General features: G+C 43.6%; 1 protein-coding gene across 1 annotated transcript in view; it reads left to right on the forward strand.

The window, feature by feature from the left end:
- The window catches only part of Sgk1 (serum/glucocorticoid regulated kinase 1), a 112,085-nt gene that overhangs the window by 81,266 nt on the left and 13,005 nt on the right, over positions 1–17,814 (forward strand). The window contains exon 3 of the mRNA XM_057759069.1: positions 1,242–1,317. Within this exon, the coding sequence (XP_057615052.1) occupies positions 1,242–1,317 (76 nt within the window). The remainder of the gene's footprint in view (positions 1–1,241; positions 1,318–17,814) is intronic.

Raw genomic sequence — 17,814 nt, forward strand, 5'->3', positions numbered from 1 at the left:
ATCTTCGCATCATGATGGTATGAAGTGGCTTCCCCAAATGTATCAGTGTTATTCTTTGGATAATATTATAAACAATGTAGGCCAGAGGCAGGGGGATGACTGCAATGGTGAGGCAAGCCTGGGCTACATCGTGAGTCATTTCCTCCACAAATGAGAATTTGAAAAACTTAAGACTATATTAATCAAATCTTTGCTAGAGTCTCTCAATTATATAGCAAGTATTATATATGTGTATATAAATTTCCTAAGAGTCTACTGTAACTATTTTATGGTTACTTTTTCGTTATTATAAGAAAGCATCTGACAAAAGCTGTTTGGGAAGAGAAAGTGGGTATTTAGGCTTGGAAGTTGGAGGGTATAGTTCATCATGGTGGGAAAGTCTCAGCAGCTGATTTGAGGCAGCTGGTCATGTTGTATCCAGTCCAGAAGCTGAGACAAAGAATTCCTGTGCTCAGCTCACTTCTTCATTTTCAGAAATCCATGATCGCAGCCTTGGGAATGGTGCCACCCACAGTGGGTAGGTCTTCCCACTTCAGTGAACTAATCAAGATATCCCCTCACAGGTGTGCTCAGAGATGCCTCTCCTGGGTGATTCTAGACAAGTTGATGGCTAAGCTCAGACTACACAAATCATAAAAGAAGAATTCTTTCATCGTCCTTTGGTTTACTATTGATTATTTTTAAAGACGGCGTCTCACCATATACTCCTAAACAGCCTGAAACTCACTACATAGACCAGGCTGCTCAAAGTCACAGAGATCCTCCTACCTCTGCCTCCTAAATGAAAGGCATGTGCCACCATGCCAGGTTAGAAGAACTCCTTTTGAAGTTCTCTTCATTAATATGCATTTTCACAAGCAGTAGTTACTCAAATGATAATTTCTGCTATGTGCAGCACTAAACGTCAAGTCATCATTATGGTCCTTTGCACTGTATCGTTTGTGCATTGTACATAGTACTGACAGAGGGAGAGGGAAAGTTCAGCTCCAGGCCCAGTTGCTTATCCAGCTATCCGCCTGATGGCAAAACTACCCCAGGCCTGGTGACCAACAGTCCCAATTCACATTGGATTAAAGGGCTTCCCATATATGGTACTTCAGTGCTACAATCGGCAGAGTCCGAAACACCCCAGTACATGTACAAGCCTCAACTCTAGAATCCTTACTACAGACAGTATGCCTGGGACCAATGACGTGGTGACCGGCTTTTCACATCAGTTCTCTTCCCCTTATGTTTTCAAGGTGAAAGAATCAGGCAGTCACACCAGCATCCTGACGAAGCCAGATCCAAGAACCTTCTGGACTAATGATGATTCAGGTATTATTAGATCCATGTAACCAGATCCCGGGATGTGCTAGGTGCATTCTGTATTGTTTATTTGCATGGTTGTGCCTCTCATATAAATTCGGTTTGCTATCAATTTTATTCTCATAAGCATCTTTTCATTACGTTCCTCTACTTTGGTGTCTGAGGTATATACACCATCTGGTATAGTTTTGTGGATTGCAAAATATAGCCCCGTGCTGGGGAACTGAAGCATGGGTCTGTTTCCTAGAATGATGGGGAGGACGGTGGAGTAACACAGGCAAGTACATTACCTCAGATTTCTTAGTAGACACGATGGCTCACGCTTCTAATCTCACTACTCAGGAGGCTGAGTCAGGAGGATCAAGGTCAACTTGGGATATATAGGAAGGAAAGGTACTCAAAGAGCCAAAATTAAATCATTTATTATTAAATTCATTGTGGAATAACAGGCCATGACTGTGCCTGTTATGACTCAATGACCTGAATTCTGTAAGAATAAGATGAACACGGCTCTGTGAGATGAGCCACTATGCCTCGGCTTATACAAGATCAGCAGGGCACAGAACTCACAGGAAGAGCGAGGACCTAGACTGCAGAAGGCCTAGCTTTTCTCCCCAGCACCACCAATAGAACAGAAACTAAGCAAAACAAAAGAGGCCTTGGATTTGGCCAGGGATTGAAGCTCTATGGTAAAGACCTTAACTAGCATGTATCAGGCCTAGGTTCAAGTGTAGGACTGAAAAGAAATCAGACAGTGTTCTAGGAGCAGAAAGACTGTTTTCTGTGAGCCATGGGCTGAAACGCACTGGGTAGATGCTAGAAAGGAAAGGGGGCGGGGCTGAAGCCCAAAGGGGCTTAAACAGCTGAGAGGGTGAGAGAATCTGGCTTTCGCCTTTTCTAATTAAGTAGGGTCTAATGAAATAGAAAACCCATGCTGATCCTTAATATTTATTTATGTTACTCCTCACACATTTATGAAGTGTGTTCACGAGCCTTTAATTTAGTGCCTGCAGCAGGCCTGTGAAATAGGAGGAGCCATCGAACCCCAGGATACTGGAAAGGAGGCGACAGACTAGCACGGTTGTCTGATACTATCCACAACCCAAGGCCGGAACAGCCAATGGCTGGGAGCAGGGCAGAGCCCAGCGCCAGCTTCTATGCTCCACTTCCTGGAGAGAGCCAGCTGTCCTTTGAGGAGCAGCGAGGCTAACTGCGTGCTTTAATCTTTTCTTCCTAAAACAGAGTCAAAGACTGTGTCTATCAGCTGCAGCGAGGGACTTGGGGTGGGGGTAGGGTGAAAAAGCTCTCTCGATGAGTTTCTTCTCTTTGAAAGACCAAGTTGACAGTCTAAAGTTAACCAATTTTATCATTTTTTTTTTCTGTTTTGTATTATGTGCGTCTTTTGAGGAAAGATGAAAAAACATGAAAGTGCCATGGCCTATTTATGTCATCATTTCAGTCCATTAGCTGAACAAAAAAGCAATAAACAAGCCTGCTGGCGAAGACTGTTGAGATCGCAAGCTCGTAGCGTAAAGGAACAAAGCAGAAGGAAGCCTTAGCATGAATGACCCGATGTGATGGGAAGGGAATGGAAAGAGAGGGGACTTGATCTGGGACAGGCTCGAAGACCTTGGGCACTTTTAGAAGGCAGAGAAATTAAAGTATAAGAACTCCGAATGCAAAGCATGGCTGAGGCAGAGGGATTGTGAGTTGGAGCCCAGCCTGGGGTCTACGGGGTAAAATTCTGTTGCAAAAATTAACTTTAGAGAAATAAAAATAGAAGCCTATAATATCTACTAACTTTGAAAACTTGTATGTGACTATGGGGTCTGTCTTACACCTCCTTCCTAACAACAATAGGAGCCATGTCTAGTGGGATTGTCTCTTTTTATGTAGTTATTCATGTATGTACTGAGACAGGAGCGTTGGAGTCTTCATGTATGGTGATAGAATATCCAATGAATGTTTCATTTAGTCAGTTTTGCTACACACATACACACACACACTTATGCACACATGTAGGTTGTGTGTGCATGCGTCTGTGTTTATGTGTGTCCACCCGCCTCTGTGTTTGGTATTTTCAGAGGTCAGAGGACAAATTCAGGGTCATTTTTCAGACATTATCCAACTTTTCTTCAGATAAGGTCTCTCTATCGCCTGGAGTTCATTGAGTATGCTAGGCTGCGTAACCAGCTGGCCCCAGGAATCCCTCTACCTGTCTCTGAGTCCCTAACAGTGGGGTGACAAGGGCATCGACACCACACAGGAGTCTTTGCAGAGTCCAAGGGATTGAAAGTGTGTCCTTACCACCAGCTGAGCTGTCTCCCCTGATTATCTCCCCTGACTCTCTGCCACATGTATCTTTAAGTTTTGCTGTTAGGCACATGTATTTTTATGATTTTTGTGATTTATTATTTATTTATTTTGAGAGATAGATAGATAGAGGAAGAGAGAAAGAAAGAAAGAAAGAAAGAAAGAAAGAAAGAAAGAAAGAAAGAAAGAAAGAGGAGAGAATGAAAATACTCTGTAGCCCAGGCCAGCTTTGAACTCCATATAAAGTCCAGCTTCCAGTTGGTAGAAATCCCCCTGCCTTTGCTTCCAGGATGCTGAGATTACAGATATGAGATACCATGCTTGACTTTTATTTCTTTCTATTTTCTTTACTCTCTCTCTCTCTCCCTTTCTCTCCCTCCCTCACTCCCTCTCAGTACTAGGGACTGAATTTAGAAATTTGTGTATATTAATCAAGTGCTCTTACACAGAGCCCTATCCCTAGTAACATTTATTTATCCACCTACTTTCTTTTAGTTAGATTAATTAGATTTTTTTCCAATTTGAGTACTATATTAGTCAGGGTTCTCTAGAGAAACAGAACTTATAGAATGAATCTCTCCTTATATATAGAAAGATTAGAATGACTTACAGGCTATGGTCCAACTAATCCAACAATGGGTAGCTATGAATGGGAAGTCCAAGAATTGAGAAGTTGCTCAGTCCACAAGACTGGGTGCTTCAGCTTGTCTTCAGTGGTCGCTGGAATCCTCAAGAAGCAGGCTCTAATGCCAATCAAGGAATGGACTTGTTAGCAAGGCCAGAGCAGATAGGCAAAGAACAAAATCTTCCTTTTTCCTTCTAAAGGCTTCCAGCAGAAGACGTGGCCCAGATTAAAGGCATGTGTCTTCCTGCCTCAAGATCCCAATGAAAGGTATATGTCTTCCTACCTCAAAGGTCCAGAGAAGAAGTAGATCTATCTACTAGACATCAAGTGAAAATTATCTCACAGGCTTGCCCTCCATTTCTGGATTGTAGCTCATTCCTGAAGTAGTCAAGTTGATAACTGAGAATAGCCATCACAAGGATAATATGCCTAAGTAGGTTAGGTAGTCTTGCTTGTTTGTTTATTTATAAGACAGGGTTTTCCCTGTGTATCCTTGGTAGTCCTGGAGCTCACTCTGTAGACCAGTCTGGCCTCGAACACAGAGATCTGCTTGTCTTTCTACCTCCCCAGTGTTGGGATTAAAGGTATGAGCTACCACCACCCAGCAGTATTGTCTTTTAAGTAGACTCAGATCTAGGACATTAAATAGTCTAGTTTAAAGTTGTTTCTTGCAGGGCATGGTGGTGCACACCTTTAATCCCAGCTCTCAGGAGACAGAGGCAGGCCTCTGCCTCTGTGTCCAAGGCAACCTGGTCTACAGAGCAAGTTCCCGGACAGCCAGGGATACATAGAGAAGACCTGTTCTGAAAAGAAACAAAGAACAAGGAATTTCTGAAGATCAGCTCACCCTGAAGTCTGGTAAGAAGATTTTCACGCCCAGTGTCCTTTGTGTTCAGAAGAGAGGCATGCTCATCTACCATATGCAGATGCTGACAGAGACGCAAAACTTACAATTAAGTCTTGTTTTCACATTTATGATTTGTAAGTCTTCCTTAACCTGGGGTGTGAGGAAGGAGCCAGATGTTGAGGGCCATGCAGGTAATTCTAACAAGCAGGAGTATCAATCACTACAAGTTTGAGACCAGCCTGACTACATGGTAAGACCAAACCATCCCAGGAAGAAAGAAAGGAGGTAGGGAGGGAGGGAGGGAGGGAGGGAGGGAGGGAGGGAGGGAGGGAGGGAGGGAGGGAGGATTCAGGGAAGAAGGAGAGAGGGCAAAAACAAAGGAAGAAAGCGAAACTGCCTCTTTTAAAGGTCACCCTTTTTTGCTGGGGTGAGAGTCCCTCATGCACTTCCTGCATTCACTTGGACATAAGCAAGCAGGGCACACAAATATAAGTTCCTTCCTGCTGTCGTTTTAGACTGAAACCTGAGCTGTTTGGTTTTTGGTACACCTTTGTTTGAAGTTGCTGGCTCTCTGTTGGGCTGAAATAGTCTTTAAGTTGGGATTTCCATGCAGAGCAAGCTTCCTCTCACTTTCACAGTGTGCTCTTCCTAGCGCTGTCCTGGGCACTGGTAGAGCCTTTCAGCTAGGAGCGGTGGCTGATGAAGTGAAGAATAGCTCCTAGATGTTCTTCCTGGATTTTCACATCTGCTCATCACAAGACTCTACTCAACCCTTACATTTGTCAAAACGTCTAGGTTTAGTTTTGTTGGTTCATTTGTTGTTTGTTTACCTTTTTCTTTTTCTCCTCCTCCTCCTCCTCCTCCTCCTCCTCCTCCTCCTCTTCTTCTTCTTCTTCTTCTTCTTCTTCTTCTTCTTCTACTTTTTCTAAGACCGGGTTTCTCTGCATTTATCCCTGGTTGTCTGGCTGTCCTGGAACTCACTCTGTAGACTAGGCTAGCCTTAAACTCACAGAGATCCACCTGCCTATGCTGGAACAAAAGGTGTGTGCTACTAAGGCCTGGCTTGTTTACCTTTTGAAACAGAGTTGTGCTGTGCAATCCAGGCTAGATTCAAACTCCAAGCAATTCTTCTGCTTTAGTTTCTCAATCTCTGGAATCATAGACATACATGATAAGGAACAAATAGATTTCTTTGAAGTAAAGACCCATGATCATAACTAAAGACATCCCCTACCCAGAAGACAAGTCAAATTTTGTGTGCATTTCTGTTTGTGTGTCTGTATGTGATTGTATATGTGTGTTTATATGTGTGGTGGTGTGTATGTATGTGTGTGTGCATTTGTGTGGTTGTGTGTGTGTGTGCTGTAGAATAAAAGTGATGTGAAAGTGGAGGGAGGAATACTTGGGTAGAAGAGCTTTCATGGGGAAGTGGAGTGAGATGGGAATGAGGGATGAAGAAGGTCAAGCCACAGTCACAATATGTGAAAAAGCCATAAAGAAATATGCTTGGTAAGCTAACCAAATGGTAAAAATTTTAAAAAGAGTGAATTGAGTTACTATGGGTAGATAAAACGTCATTCATTATTAAATGAAAATCTCAGTCCCTGTCTCAGCGTCAGCCATGGGCTGCCTCCCTCTGAGGAGTCGCTAGTCATGAAGGACCGTGCAGAGCCCACAATAACACAGGCAACGGTCCACGATGTTATTTGCCCACCAGAACTAGATGGTAAGACCCTATTGATGAGAGCGCCACATGCCTTGGTCACAGGACAGAGAAAGTTCAAGCTGGAACTGGACTGGAAGTTTCCTCCCTGCTGGCCAGCCCTCAGAATTCCAGAAGGTGCTATGCAGGCTGCTGAGGCAGAGTTGTCTCATTAAGTCTTACTCAGCTGTGGACCCCTTATTCAAGGTGAGCTTACTGGTGCAGTGTGCCAGGTTTGGTTTGGGGGTAATCAATCACTCTCTGATTTGGATTTGGTGCTGGATCCCTAAGAGAAAACTCACCTCTGGTGCTGTAGACCCAGTCAAAAGTCTGTGGTTGGTGAGGGCATTTGAGAAAGTTCCTACAGGTCTTTTTTTTTTCTTCTAAATGGACATGATGCGCCCACCTAGTTGCCTTCTAGGTATCTATGCTTGTGCCCATAGAATGTGACAGCTACCAACTCTGACCAGAGAGTCTTCATCTGGCAGTGGCTAGCAGAGACTGCGAAAACTCCTAACAGGTCAAAGTTCAGATGATAAATGATTGTTGGATGCCCAGCTATAACTCTACCATCCCCTTTAGAGTACAGGGAACATTGTGGAAGAGGGGGTGGGGAGAATGTACAATCTACAGGAAGGTAGGGGGTAGCCAAGTAGGACTTGGCTGTGGTACTCTGGAGTTCACAGCAGATGTGACTTCCTGTACAAGCGCCACACACTGGGGACCTGTCAACACCCTGTCAGAGAAGGTGAAGCGGCTCGGCCCTGCAATCAGTTCTGCTAACAACACTGATTCATACTATTTGGCTTTTCAGAAGTTGAAATTTGACCACTAGTGACCTCACTATAACAATAGCTGCTGATATTCTTGATTGATTAACCCAATGAGTCACAATCAAAATTTTTTACCCAGACAAATGGAAGGTTCTTTTGCAAAACTTGGTTTTTCACAAGACAAGTACAATAGAACATAGCATCATCTTGAAAAGAGAGGAGAGGAAAAATGGACATCTTAAGTTAGAATAACCAAGGCCTCAGTCATCTCCCACTGCTCGTTAGAGTAATTCCCAGGACACTCCGCTCCTAAAAGACCTTTGCATAGGGTACAGGCACAATTAATCATGTGTTGGACAAATGCATGTATAATTAGCTTTCACCAAAATCTAAGGTGGAGTGTGTCCCATTTTAAAGGCTGTATTGAAGAAAACCCATCGGGAGTCCAGAGGATCATCTGATCATACATATGCTGCCTCCTACACTGTCTATTTCTATGTTCAAACTTTGCAAAATAGAGCTCGACATCCATTGCCTGCATCTTTGAGTGCGTGTGTGTGTGTGTATGTGTGTGTGTATGTGTGTCTGGTGTACTTAAGACATGGTTTCACTGTGACCAAAGCAAGGTCTTCTATTGACCCAAACTATTGGCAATCTTCCTGCCTCAGCCTTCCAAGTGCTGGGGTTTTAGGCATGAACGACCATGTTTAGATAACACCTCCACTTAGAAACCGGTGGCCACAAGCACTCTGTTTCCCGAGCCATGGCTCTTTCCGTGGGTCATGCCTGGAGGAGCAGAAAGCTGCCCAGTTCTGCACACCATGCTGGGCTTAGTGCGGCAAACTTGAGAACAAGGCCTCCTGAGTCTGCCACAGGTGCTGGGAACTTTGCCTGTGTGGCTTCCTGCAAATGATTTATTCCACCACCACCCCCTCCCCAACCCCTGGGTGATTTCATTTCTTCCACCAGCAAAAATGGAACCGTAATAATAGATCATGAGCTCTGTGGGAGTTTAAGGAGATAATGCAACCAAGTTATTGGTGTAACATGTTGTTAGTGGGCAGTGTGTGTTAGCTCTCTCTGCAGAAAGAATTCTGTTTTTATAGGACATTTTACACATTTGCATTTGCTGTGGGTTACAAGAACAGAATGTTTTGTTTTATTAATACTTTTACTATTTTGTGCCTTACTGGACCTTTAGTGGTTTTTGTTTTCCCTGAAATTTAAAGCATCATCATTTATTGAACCTTATTATCTAGGGCCCCAGACGCAAGATTGATAAGCTTCCTGGAAATACACACACACTGGCCCCAAAGTCCTGAAGCTGGAGATAACACTAGACATCGCCTGCTCATTTAGATAAAAGAGCTCACTTTAGTTCTTGTCTTGGTTTTTAACTGCTTTTAATCTTTAAGCTGAGAAGCGCGTCATTGACAAGGTGAGGCTGTAAACTCAGAATTTAGGGTTTTCTTCGGGCTGGACCAGCCTCTTCCACATTACTCTTTATAAGCGCTGTCTTGTATTCTTTTGCTTAGTCTCAGCTACTGCAGAAATTCTGGAACACATTTTTTTCTTTCATCTATAGAATCCTTAACAGAAAGTGATAGATTCTGTGCTAGATGTTGTCGTGTATACATGATTTTTATAGCACTGGGGAAGTGAAGGCAATAAGATCAAAGCTATCCTAACCTCTACTGTGATTTGAGACCCGCCTGTGCTCTGTGAGACACTATCAAAAAAACGTGTTGGGGGCGGGGAGGGGGAGAAACCAGTGCAATTTGAAAGGCAGGACTGGGAACACAAGAAAGAATTCTGCTCTGTTTCAGCGGCGTCCACGGCAATTTAGAGAGTTCCAGGCTGAGGGTGGGTTATTCATTCCAGGCAATGGTGATTGGCCTTTCAGATTCCTGTGCTGGAAGGCGCCGAGCGTCATGCTCACGCTGCATATGAGCTACGCTTGACATTAAAGTTTGTCAGATCCCCAGCCTCCTGCCTGTCCCCCTGCCAAATCCATGTGTGACTACAGACCCAATTTAGCTCATCACAGAGGAGCCCCCTCACGTTCCCTCAGGTTGAGTAAACTAAGGGCTCAGCCTTCTGTGGCTTTTCAAACGGAGCGAAAATCTGTTCCTGCCTCTGTGGAGCTCAGAAATGTGTCTTTCTCTTTGTCCCGATGAAAATGACTTGTTCTTTCTGCTGTCTGAGTAGAAGAGAAGCTAATAGTATTTTTTTTTTTTTTTTGGTTTTTCGAGACAGGGTTTCTCTGTGGTTTTGGAGCCTGTCCTGGAACTAGCTCTTATAGACCAGGCTGATCTCAAACTCACAGAGATCTGCCTGCCTCTGCCTCCCAAGTGCTGGGATTAAAGGCGTGCGCCACCACCGCCCAGCAGCTAATAGTATTTTTAAATGGCTGACTTTTCTAGTTCCCAAAAGTCTCTGAAAATATTTTCCCCCAGCACAGATGATCTTCCATTTACAATGAAGTTATAGCTCTCCCAATGAACTCACGGCAAATTGAACATACACAGCCAGGAAGTATTTAACAGACACAGCCTCCCAAACATTACAGCTTAAGGCAACAGTTATGTCAGCTACATTAGATCATCATGAGGAAGTAGCTTCCCATACATCACTGACCAGCAAAACACTAAAAGTTTTAGAAAGTGTCATGTGTATTCTTGACACAACTTTAGCACAATCACATAAAATAATAATAATAAACAAAGCTATTCTAATCGTGACCTGTAAGGTGGTTCAAGTGATCAAAGGTACCTGTCACCAATCTGAGGTCCAGGCTCTGTCCCCTCATGGTGGAAGGAGAAAATGAAGCTCCTCAAGATGTCCTCTGAGCTCCACAGTAACACTATGACATGCCCATGTGCTTGCACACACATGTAAAACAAATTAAATTTAAAAAAAAACCACTGAATAATTTTTAAAAATGTGTAAGTTGAACAATTATAAATCAGTGACCTTCTCTACCCCCCCTGCACCTATTTTATTCAAATTATTCATTTCATACCTAAGAGCTTTGATTTTCAGTCTTTTCTGTCTGTCTAGCAATCTGCTTGAAACGGGGTCTGGCTATGTCATTGTCCCTGTATTTGACTGACCTGGGACTCACTGTGTAAACCAGGCTGTCCTGAACTTGTGAAGATCTTCCTGCTTCTGCCTTTTGCCTGTGTTCCTGTCTCTGATGAGCTAGTATAAGACTTCTTTTTCATAGACTCTTGGTTTTTAGAGACAGAGTTTCTCTGCGTATCCTTGGCTATCCTGGAACTCACTCTGTAGACCAGGCTGGCCTCAAGCTCACAGAGATCCACCAGCCTCACCTCCCAAGTGCTGGGATTAAAGGCAGATACCACCACCACCCAGGTTTTTTTTTTTCATAGTCTTAAAAGAGTTTTTTACTCACTGCTAAAATTATGCCAGGAAATTGAGTAAGATGGGTATTCTTTGTTGTCATCTTGCCTACATCTAGAACTCAAAGCTAAAAGTGGAAGGATGCATCTTTAACCCCAGAAATTTTTGCAAAATTTGAGGTAGGAACATCAATTCTCATCCAGATCTTGAGGTAGGAAGACACACCTTTAATCAAGATTATTTGAGATGGAAAAAGATACACCTTAATCCAGACCTTGAGTGGGAAGACACACCTTAAATTGGGCCACCCTCTGCTGAAAGCCTAAAACAGAAGGAAGCTTGCTCTCTTTGCCTGCTGGTCCATGCCCAACTAGCAAATCCATTCCTTCACTGGCACTAGAGCCTACTTCTTCTGGATTCTAGTATATACTGAAGACCAACTGAGACATCCAGACTTATGGGCGGGTCGAGCAACTACTGGATTCCTGAACTTTCCATTCACACAGCCAGCCATTGTTGGATTAGCTGGACCTCCAGCCTGTAAGTCACTCTAGTAAATTTCCTTTCTCTCTATATAGACTGATTCATCTTATAAATTCTGTTACTCAAGAGCAGCGCTTCTCAGCCTTCCTAATGCTGTGGCCCTTTGGTATACAGTTCTTCATGTAGTGACCCCCCCCCCCAACCATAAAATTACATCCTTGCTACTGCAATTTTATATGTAATTTTTAGGTATAACTGTGATTTTCCTATTGTTAGGAATCATGTAAGTATTTGATACGCAGGATATCTGATATTTGACCCCCAAAGGGTTGACTCAAGCAAAAGATTACAAAATCTGACAGCTTTTAGAATTAAAGGAGACTCAGGACCAGGAATGGTGGGCATGCCTATAAATTCAGTACTTGGGAGGCAAAGGAAAAGGTTCAAGACCACTCTGAGCTACATAATGAGAGAAACCAGGTCTCGAAGAAACAAAATGACAATGATAATTAGAAAAGAGATTTGGGGTCAGACGTGGTGACTCACACCTTTAATTCTAGCACTCAGGAGGCAGAACAGATAGATCTCTGAGTTTGAGGCCAGCCTGGTCTACAAAGTGAGTACCAGGACAGCCAGGACTAGAGAGAAACCTTGTCTAAAAGGAAAAGATGAAGAAGAAAAAGAAGGAGGAGGAGGAGGAGGAGGAGGAGGAGGAGGAGGAGGAGCAGGAGGAGTGGAAGGAGAAGAGGAAGAGGAGGAAGAAGGGGAAGCATGGTCGTCAGTTGTTTCCACTGCTGAGGGTCTTGTTTCTTTGAGGAACATTTTGTGCTAACAGCTAGGTTGTATTGTCCTTGTGGTGTCAAATTATGTAACCTACTCGAGTTCTCTAACTGTTCACACACCTAATCTCGTCCACGTTTCCAATCATCCCTTGAGGTTAGCGAAGCAGGCGTTAACTGTGCGGAAAGCCTGGTCACTCTCCGTAACTGCTTCAACAATGCCAATGCAGCGATAGTAACTTGAATGTGCACACAGGTGTTTGGGGAAAGGACAACTCAAACTGAGACGCACGCTTGCCAGTCGGTAAACCCAAGGAACTGGGGACAGAAGACCAAAATGCAAGATGAAACCTGTGGTGTCCCTTTAAGCTCAGCACTGCGAAGTTCTGAGGAGAAATTGGCAACCGTAATTTCAGCCTGAGATGAGACAGATTGGGAAAATATGGGTAGAAAGATAGAAAAATACTGTAAATGCATTTAAAAATAGTAATAGTTATCTACACACTGTCTTTCAGTCATCTAAGATTACAGACACTCTCTGTTTTTTATTGGATGGGTAGGTGGGTATTGAGACAGGGTTTCTCTATATAACGAGTCCTGGCTGTCCTGGAACTAGCTCTTGTAAACCAGGCTGGCCTCGAACTCACAGAGATCTGCCTGCCTCTGCTTCCCAAGTGCTGAGATTAAAGGCGTGCATCACCACTGCCAGGTATAAGCTCTGATTTATAAAGGCCAAATTGAACATTTTGTTTACTTTACTTAAAAAACAAACAAACCAACAAACAAAACCCTCTAATGTCTTGGCCACTGCTTTAAAACAGGACAGAGGGAACTCTTAAAAGCAAAAGAACATGCAGGAGAAATGCTGCTTTGTACTCTGTCTTCATGAGCAGGGATATAATGGGCTATAAGTTGCTACCATGATGCTTCACTGTGCACAGGGTGATGTTGAGTCTGTTTAAAGCAGCATGGACTCAGCAAGGATGTTCCCTAGGTTAGATGTGTTCAACGGTTTTGTGCTTCCTTACCTTCTGTTGAGTCAGGGTGGTCTCACTAGCATTCCTGGGCTGTCTTGTCCCTCTGCCTTACCCCTCCCATCCCATCATGAGGACCAGGATTACAGACCTACACTGCCAGCATCACCACCAAACCTGACTATTATTTTTCCAATTGGTTTTACACTTGTGGTGTGCTGACTAGGCTGTAAGTATTGACTGGTTCAGACCTGGGCCTTGAACATCAGAAGCACCTAGATTCCCCTTCTCACTCTGTCATTCCATGTCGCATCAGACAGAGATACCTTCTGATGTAGTTGCTCTTAAGAAACTGGAGATGTGAGAGCAGTAAATAGTTTTTCACAGTCATGGGGATTGGGCGAGGAGTTACATAAGGAGTGTTATGCATAGGGTCTGGTGGTTGTTAAAACGTCATTCAACAAATGCTAACCATTATAATAGATGGGCGAAACCACAGCAGAAGCTACGGCAGGGATCATGTCATTCCTGCTTCAATACGTTCTTAGCATCCATGAAGCCCCTGGCTTCAGATCGTGCAAAAGAGCAACTCCTAACACCTAAATAAGGATATTAGAGCCTCGCCTAAGAAAGAGCTTTTGGTGATAGCTGACTATGGCGGACGCAGGCTTTGGGAATGAAGGTGACTCCATGGGAAATCTGACAAGCTGGGGCTGGAAAGATGGCTTAGTGGTTCGGGGAACTGACTGCTCTGGGATTGGGGTCCAGAACCCACATGGTGGCTCACAACCATCTGTAACTCCAGTTCTAGGAGATTTGACACTTGGCTTCCTTGGGCCCCAGGCATGGACATGGTTCACAGGCATACATGCAGGCAACACACTCACACACTAAAAATAAATCTTATAAAGGAGAAAAATTAGACAAGACCTCTACAAGCAACTATTATTATAGAGAACCCCTCCTTCCTGAAGGGCCTTTGGACACGAATATGATCTGTCTCTGATTCTATAAATACCATGAAAATTGAGACTGGTGGTGTTGTTAAAATAAGCCCCCAACTTTCTTTCCTGTGTTTAGTAGCTTAGAAATGTTAAGACAGGAAAACAGAAGCCTTCAGTGTACTAGCTATCAGCTGCATTCACCACTCGCATGTCCGGTGCTAAGGCAGGCAATGCATGCAGGGGAAGTCGCTGCATTATTGATAGGAGCTGCAGCGTTCTGTGAGGGTCTAGCGGCATGCCTTCACCAAGGCTCTCTGTGAGACAAAAGAGAAGGAAGCGGCCTGTGGAGATCAGAAAGGACGGTTTCTAAAGAAAGAGCTTACTTCCGGCAGAGTGAGGCAGCCTTGGAGTCAGGGCAGCAGGTGGGGAGGCACACACCTGTAATCCTAGAAGGCTTGACTGAGAAATGAACCAAAACAAGCTTAAAAGAGGAAATCTCCATAAAAGCCACACACACACATACACACACACACAAAAAAAAAACAAAAAAAAAAAACAGAAAAACACTCTTCTCAGACAGTTTAAAGAGATAAAAAAAAAAGGAGAAAAAGACAAGAGTTGCATTCAGTAGGAGGGATTGGGGAAACACAAGACTGCATACAGTTAATATATTAACACATACAATGAATTTTGAAGGGAGCAGTTGAGACAGGGTCTCACTAAGTCATCTAGGCTGGCCTAGATCCACCTGCCTCTGCTTCCTGTTTTCTGGGATTGAACAATGATTTTTTTGTTGTTTTGGTTTTTCGAGATGGGGTTTGGAACCTGTCCTGGAACTCTGTAGACCAGACTGGCCTCAAACGCACAGAGATCTTCTTGCCTCTGTCTCCAGAGTGCTGGGAATAAAGGCGTGTCTTACAAAAAGAGAACTGATTAAAAGTGTTGTTGCATATCGTATTTTTCTCTAAGAAAAATATGGAAGTTTAAAAATCGTTATACTGTTAGTATTAGGTTGTCAGAAGGCTGCTGTAGCCATTTGTAATGTTAATTATAATTTTATAATGCTGTTTTTTAAAAAGATGCAAAGAAATAACTGTCCAGAGGAATTTATAAGGTTCCTTTCAAACTTCTGGAAACCTGTACTCTCCAAGAATAGGAGGTGGGAGATGGAGGAAGGAGGGAGGGGAGCGTCAAGTAGGAGTTACTTAAAAACTGTGTTTGTCTCGTTTTTTTTTTTTTTTTTTTTGCCCTTCAGTTATTTATCATTATAATAACAAGGCCAGGTGTCAAGCTTATCTTTCAGGAATTGGGTGGTTGGGTGGTGCCTGTAGAAATGGGAGGCCCTCAAGGCGACCTCAGCCTATGCTATGTGGGTTGGTTTTTTTTTTTTTTTTTTTGACAGGGTTTCTCTGGCTGTCCTGGAACTTCATAGACCAGGCTGGCCTTGAACTTAGGGATCTGCCTGCCTCTGCCTCCCAAGTGCTGACAACCTATCTTAAAAAGCCGAATCAAACAAAATAAAACCCAAGATATTTAAACCGCTGATGTTATGACGATGAAGGTTCACCATGGAGATTCTGGTAACTATAAACCTTATGCTGATATAAAGACGAAAACAACAATTTACCCCCATGAACTCTTCTATAAGGAATAATTCCCATCGAAATTGGTCTTGGAATTTTAAAACTGAGAAATATAGATACGTAGAAGAAATTGAGGTGTGCTCAGGAGAGATTTAGTCATGACACCTCCAGTATTTACTGAGCATCCCTTGGTGTAAGGCATACGAAGGTGGGAGGAAATGATTGACAAGACAATCCTACTCTTTGCATGCTTCAACCTGCTCGAAAAAAATGTAAACATGTGTATTCACCTAAATTCTCTGCTGAACCGACTCGGAGGCAAGGTGAGCAACGCTTATTGGTAATCCTTAGAGTTAAGGATGGGTTTCAAAACTCTGAAAAACAAAACTGAGAAACGGGCAGTCTGATGTGCCTTCTGTGACTACAGGATAGCCAATTCTGGAAGTACTGTTGAACATTTCCTAGAAAGGATGAAGAAGCAGCAGCTTTTCGGAGCCTTCTGGTCAAAGGGCAAGCAGCACTGTGTCCTGGCATCCTGCGAACTTTAGTCTTCACTTTTCTATACCATGGCAGTGCTGTGTGGGGCACGAGGCTGGTGTGAGAGGATGTGCTTTTGTAGTTTCACCGATGTTTTCAAACATCTCGACTGGACGGGTAGACAGTTTCATTTGAACGTCAAAGCAATTCTTTTCTTTTTTCTTCCTTTTGAACTCTTGCTTGGTAAATTGTAGTGCCCATCTTGCCTAGGTTTGTGAAGAATGTTGCCGATATTTGGCTACAAAGGATGGGAGGACAACAGCAAACCCTATATCAAAGCCCACTAGGAAAAGTTCTGAAAACACTGAACTACAGTATATGCCTATCATATGCTAAGAAAGATGTCCAAGCCTCAGGATAAGACCTCTTGTTTTTAATTGCTTCGTGTGAAACTGGGGCTATATTGCAATTTCATATTCGTGATGTGAAGCCTGTGTTGTGGGCAACTTCATCATGTTACTAATACCGTCATGTGTGCATATATAACCACAGAAATGGATATATTGCCGACAGCACTATAGCCTAAAGGACAGTGGTAAAGAGACATGTTCTCAGTGGTTAAAGCTTTAGAAAGCTCATCTGTATGCACATGCGAACTGAAAGCCATAGGCTCTTATGTTTGAAGGCTTGGTCCCTAGTTTAAAGAAGGTATGTCACTGGCAATGGGCTTCAAAAACCCATGCCAGGCCCAAGTTTGTTCTCTCTCTCTCTTGTGGTGATATCTTGTTTGTACAAATAAAGTTTGCCTGAAGATCAGAGGATGGAGCTAGCCACTAGCTAACCATAGAGGTCTGGAGGTCTGTACAGATGGATAGGAAGTGATATGGCTGGGCAGGGAGAGGAAGTGATAAGGCAGGAAGAGACAGGAGCTCAGTCTCTTTTCACTTGGGAAGTTGAGTAGCTAAGGTGGCTGTGGTTTGGCTCCTTCATCTCTCTGATCTGTTAGCGTTTTCCCCAATATCTGACTCTGTCTCCGGGCTTTTATTTTTAAGACCTACTAGAACTCGTGCTACATACACACACTCTCTCTTCTCTCTCCTTTCTCCTTTCTCTCCACCCCTTCTCTCAGTCTTTCTCTCTCTCCACCTGCTGCCTGCAGGTCAGAATGGAAAGCTCTCAGCTTCTGCCTCAGCATCAGACCTGATGCTCATGGTCTTGGCCATGGTGTCTGCTCACAGCATTGGAATAGTAAGTAAGACACTGTGAGTGTTCTGTGTGGCACTGTTTCTCCTGTAGCTAGGGATCATGGTCAGCAGCCCTGGGAAAGAAGGGTTGAAAATGGAAATAACCCAGCTCATTATCCCTCTACTGACTCACTAGCAAAAGTTGACTTCCTATTTCAGTAACTTCAGGTGCTGTTGGCCTGGATCTCTTTAGTTCCAGAGGGAAAATGTTTCCACCAAGAGACAAAATGAAAATTCCATTGACCTAGGAGTTAAAACAGCTGGCTAGCCAATGTGGACCCCTCATGTCTCAACTCAACAGGGTAAGAAGGGGGCTACAGCATTGAAGGGGGTGACTGATCTGGCCCACAGAGGGGAACGTGGAATGGTGCTTCTGTAGAGCAAAGAAGTGTGTATCTG

Source organism: Chionomys nivalis, chromosome 2 (assembly GCF_950005125.1).
Source record: "Chionomys nivalis chromosome 2, mChiNiv1.1, whole genome shotgun sequence".
In the NCBI taxonomy this organism is placed as follows: domain Eukaryota; kingdom Metazoa; phylum Chordata; class Mammalia; order Rodentia; family Cricetidae; genus Chionomys; species Chionomys nivalis.